Source organism: Sorex fumeus, unplaced genomic scaffold (genome assembly GCF_029834395.1).
Source record: "Sorex fumeus unplaced genomic scaffold, SorFum_2.1 ptg000013l, whole genome shotgun sequence".
NCBI classification, from domain to species: Eukaryota; Metazoa; Chordata; class Mammalia; order Eulipotyphla; family Soricidae; genus Sorex; species Sorex fumeus.
The window spans coordinates 2,461,235-2,466,367 of record NW_026606070.1 but is presented as its reverse complement, the minus strand read 5'-3'; the positions used below and the strand labels follow the sequence as shown (position 1 = coordinate 2,466,367).

Below are 5,133 nucleotides of genomic sequence, written 5' to 3'. Positions count from 1 at the left end.
TGGACAACCTGGCAGGCTACTGAATGTATCCTGCCCACACGGCAGAGTCTGGCAAACTCCCCGTGGCGTACCCAATATGCCAAATACCAGTAACAATGATGGGTCTCTTTCTCCTAACTCTGAAAGAGCCTTGAGTATGGCACTATTTGAAAAATCTCAGGGCTAGGACGAAGGAGACGTTACTGGGGCCTGCTCGAGGCAATCGACAAATAACAGGATGGTCGTGATTGTGATCGTGAGGGTGGAGGGCAGGGGAGCCTTGTCTGTATGCCAGGTAAGAGATGCAGAAGGCTTGGACAAGAAGACTACAAGTGCAGACAGAGGTTGGTACCTCTGTGATCTGTTCTCGAGTCTGGGCCCATGAGACCTGCTACCTGGGAGGAAGGGCCAGGAAGATTGCTCCATGGTTGGAAGCCTGCCTCATGAGCCGGGGGAGCAGGCAGCTGGGATAGAGAAGGGATCACTAAGTCAGTGATGGCTGGAGGGATCGCTCTGGATGGGAGATGTGTGCTGAAAGTAGAGAAAGGACCAAATGTAATAACCTCTCAGTATCTGTCTTGCAGACCATAGTGCCCCAAAGTAGAGAGGGAGTATGGGGGAAATTGTCTGCCATAGAGGTAGGGGGAGGGTTGGGAAGGGGGGGGATATTGGGAACATTGGTGGTGGAGAATGTGCACTGGTGGAGGGATGGGTGTTTGATCATTGTAGGACTGAAACTCAAACATGGAAGTTTTGTAACTGTATCTCAGTGATTCAATTAAAAAATATTTTTTAATTAAAAAAATCTAAAAATTTGACCCTTTAGTGCATTGAGTAGGATACTTGCCTTGTAGGCGGGTGACCCGGGTTTGATCCCCAGATGGTCCGCAGAGCCTGAGCACCGAGCCAAGAAGAAACTGAACACAGGTGGTATGACCAACACCCCCTCCCAAAATAAATATTTAAAGATGCACTCCTAAAAACATAAGGAACACGTTGCTTCCATCATTTTTTAAGTATCCCATGAGAACAGTAAATGTTGTCTCATGGGAAGCTGGAGACGTACTAAAGACAAATCTATATAACTTTTCATAAGAGTTTTTAATCATTTAAAAATATGCTCATGATTTATTATTTATTTATTTATTTATTTTTGCTTTTTGGGTCACACCCGGCATTGCACAGGGGTTCCTCCTGGCTCTGCACTCAGGGGTTACCCCTGGCAGTGCTCAGGGGACCAGATGAGATGCTGGGAATCGAACCTGGGTCGGCTGCGTGCAAGGCAAAAGCCCTACCCGCTGTGCTATCTCTCCAGCCCCCTTATGATTATTTTTGCCAAAAGCAGCACTCTCGGTAATGGGTGAGGTCTTGGGGTGATGTATGCAGGAAACCACTGCTAGCAATATTGTAAATCACAGTACTTCGATTCATTAAAATCTCTCTCGCCTTGCTGATGCCTCCTTGGGATCTCAAAGACAGACATTCAAAACACACCTCAGCTGGAGCCAGAGCACAGTAGAGAGGGAGCTCACCTGGGACACGGCTGGTTTGATCCCCAGCACCACACAGGGTGCCCCCGAATCCCAGCAGGAGAAAGCCCTGAGCACCACTGGGCATGGCCCCCAAACAAGCTAGCGAACAAAGTATCTCCCTGGCAAGGCGTTCCCTCTTCCCTTTGTGCAATTTTACGAAAATAAAAGTAGCAAAAAAAGACCCCATTCCTGCTTCATTGGCATCCCCAAGGGCAGGACCTCGCCCTGGCCCCACCCCCAGGAATTCCAGCATCAGTGCTTTCTTCCCACCTCGGCTGCGGCCAGGAAGTTCAGGTTTGAGCCGGTCGCGGTCTCTAAGGCGGCAGGGGTCTCCTGAAACCCACCGGGCTGCCCCTTAGGGAAGAACCGATTTGCTTAGCAAGCTGCTTCTGAGATCTCAGGTAACTCTGGCGTTTCATTTCATACTCCCTCTCAATTCTGAGGCCTGAAAGAGACAACATGAACGGCAAGGCGTCATTTAATTCGAATCGGCTACTCACCAAACAAATCCACATGCTTGGCTCCTCAGCAAGAAGGCAGAGCCAGTGAAAAAGGAGAGGAGTTGAGGGAACACCTTGAAACAATTCTCGGACAGCAAGAAAAGCGAGGCACACATTTTTGCATTTCTATAGAACTTCTTTTAAAAAAAATACAGAAATGTGGGTTGTTTATTTTTTTATTTATTTATTTTTTGCTTTTTGGGTCACACCTGGTGATGCACAGGGGTTCCTCCTGGCTCTGCACTCAGGAATTACCCCTGGCGGTGCTCAGGGGACCATATGGAATGCTGGGAATCGAACTTGGGTCGGCCGCATGCAAGGCAAATGCCCTACCCACTGTGCTATCGCTCCAGCCCCTCTATAGAACTTCTATAGAATTTACTTATACTCTTATTTATTTATTTATTTCCTTTGGGGGGGGGGTTCCCACCCAGCAATGCTCAGGGGTTACTCCTGCCTCTGCACTCAGGAAGTGAATTACTCCTGACAGTGAGCAAGGGATCCTATGGGATGCCAGGGATTGAACCCAGGTCGGCCACGTGCAAGGCAAACGCCCTCCCTGCTGTGCTATCACTCCAGCCCCAAAACTTATACTTTTATATAGAACTTCTTAGGGAACTTACATTCTGCAGAGGGGAGCTGGCTGGTCTTTGTGGTCCCGTGTTTCCTGAGGTGTACATAATTTCTAAATGAAAGCTCTTCCAAGAAAGGCATTCGTATGTGTCCTATGTTCTTGTACCAGAGTTTTGTAAGCAGTGCGAGACTCCACGGGTCCTGTCTGGGACAGAAATTCATTCATTTATTCAAGAAATATTTACCAAGCCTCCAGTCTGGGATACACATGAGACAGCCTATGAATTCTGTTTCATTCTCCACTAGGCATTTTCATTTCCGGGGAGCCTTTGAGGTTTTCCAGAATTGCAACTCTAGTCAAGAGAATGTCTAGTCTGTCTGTATGAAGGGCTGAAGAGAGACGCAGGAAGATTACCGTATGAAGGATAAAAGTCGGCCTTTAGTGGAAAATTTGCACAATATGCACAAATGTTGATTTATTCTGATGCACACCTTAAAACTTACCTAATGGTAAAGTGCAATTTTACCTCAATAAAAATGGTTTTTTTCCAGAATTACCCTAACTGCTGACTGCTCCCTTGGCAACAAACCAGTCTGTCCACATCTTTTAAGAGAATGAACTAGTTAAGAAGTGTAAGTTCCAAGTTGTACCACTGATCAAAAGTTTGGTCATACTAGGGAAAGGAAAATGACAAATTGGCCAGGGGCTTGGCATATATAAAGGCTCTCAGGGGGTGACAAGATTTCAATCCCGAGGACCATGTAGGTAGATGGAAGAGCCTACACTTACTCCAGGCATAGTAATTATTTAGAAGCATCAGCGTTTGCATTTTAAAAATAGAAAAGGGAAAAAAGTGGAAAAGGCATCTGAACCATCAATTTACCAGTGACTCTCACGAACAATCTCCAACTTCAGTTTTCTCATTTGAAAGTGTTATTTTAGGGGCTGGAGAGACAGCACAGCGGGTGAGGCGTTTGCCTTGCATGCGGCCGACCCAGGTTCGATTCCCAGCATCCCATATGGTCCCCTGAGCACCGCCAGGGGTAACTCCTAAGTGCAGAGCCAGGAGTAACCCCTGTGAAATGCCGGGTGTGACCCAAAAAGAAAAAAAAAAGTGTTATTTTGAAGTGAAGCGTTGACAGGTAAGTTGCAAGGCTTATAAAACTCCCTTTCTTTGGTTGGGGCTGGTGGGAAGACACCCCAGGGGGTTATTCCTGGCTCTGTGCTCAGGAGCTGGGGGACAAACTCTGGGATTAAAATGGGTGGGCCCCTTTGATAAGGTTCAAAGTAGGAGGCAACCAATCTTAAAGGGAAATATCTATATCTATCTATCTATATATATATATTTACAGACATATATTTATTTATTTTTTTTTTTTTTTGCTTTTTGGGTCACACCCGGCAATGCACAACGATTACTCCTGGTTCATGCACTCAGGAATTACCCCTGGCGGTGCTCAGGGGACCATATGGGATGCTGGGAATTGAACCTGGGTCAGTCGCGTGCAAGGCAAACGCCCTACCCAGTGTGCTATTGCTCCAGCCCCAGACTTATATATTTAAAGCACACAAGACTCAACCTTTAACAACGTGTTAGTATCTCTTATAGAAGGGCTGAGTGGCCCCTGAGAGAAATACAGCAATCTCCACACTCTTTCCTCTAAGGATACTGTTTTGTAGCATTTTCAGTGTTTTCTCTTTTTTTTTTTCATAACAAACAATACAAAATATATTATTTCAGTTCTGCTTTGGGGCAGGAATTTCGGTTTGGGTAGGTGTAGTGTTGGTGGGATTGGTGTTTGAGTATCAAATGTAATGAAATATTGTGAACTACTTTATAAAATCTTAAAAATGTTTAAAAAGTCACGGGTGGGCCCCAGGCGAGCAAGGACTTGCTGTCAGGCAAGTGCAGCCTCCAGAGCCCTAAACTCCCTTTCCTAAAATAAAGAATCTGCCCGACTTAGATTCGTGGGAAGTTCAGGGTGTCCAGGACTTGTAAGCCCAGCCATGGGGGGTCACTCACACTTTAAAACAGTCGCTGCGTAGGACGGATTTGACCGTGTTTTTCCGGAGCAAGCTGTAGGCCATGGTGAGCTGTCAGGGGTCTCTGCGGGATGCGTGGTCTGGTGCCTGCAGGGGGGCACAGCAGACAGGCCCCTGTCCACCAGCGCTCAGGCGCATTGCAGACGCTGAGACTGGTCCAGCCCCAGGCAGGGGGGACTGAGCACACCTCCTGCCGCTGGGGCTTCCCTCCTGCAGGGCAGGGTCAGGGGACCGGCCACTGTCCCCCGCGGGCCTAGCTGCAGCACTGCAGGCCCCGAAGACCCCCGCAGTCGCGCCCACACGCGGGTTTCCCCAGATCCCAAAGTTTGGCCAAGGGCGGGGCTGGACCTCACGGTGCCACGGGCCCAGGGGCCCATCCCTGCACCCCTATATGTCCTCCTGGCGCCCCGTACCGGCTGCTCCCTGCACCCCAAGGCCCCCCATGACACCACTACTGGCCACTCCCTGCACCCCAAGGCCCCCCATGACACCCCTACTGGCCACT

The 5,133-nt window shown here is 48.4% G+C and overlaps 1 protein-coding gene across 1 annotated transcript; it reads right to left on the bottom strand.

Moving 5' to 3' along the window:
• Positions 1-1,825: 1,825 nt before the first annotated feature.
• On the bottom strand, positions 1,826-4,673 carry CUNH4orf36 (chromosome unknown C4orf36 homolog). The gene is made up of 3 exons (XM_056111138.1): positions 4,609-4,673; positions 2,635-2,789; positions 1,826-1,956 (listed from the first exon to the last, which is right to left on the bottom strand). The coding sequence occupies exons 1-3, from the start codon at positions 4,671-4,673 to the stop codon at positions 1,826-1,828; spliced, it is 351 nt and encodes a 116-aa protein (XP_055967113.1).
• Between the last annotated feature and the right edge of the window lie 460 nt (positions 4,674-5,133).

Excerpts from the sequence above, each read along its gene's own strand:
- CUNH4orf36 (XM_056111138.1), bottom strand. The coding sequence starts at position 4,673 with ATGGCCTACAGCTTGCTCCGGAAAAACACGGTCAAATCCGTCCTACGC. Across the intron at positions 2,790-4,608 it reads CGCAGCGACTGTTTTAAAGT|ACAGGACCCGTGGAGTCTCG; the intron begins GTGAGTGACCCC and ends TTTCTGTCCCAG. Across the intron at positions 1,957-2,634 it reads CCAGCTCCCCTCTGCAGAAT|GCCTCAGAATTGAGAGGGAG; the intron begins GTAAGTTCCCTA and ends TGTCTCTTTCAG.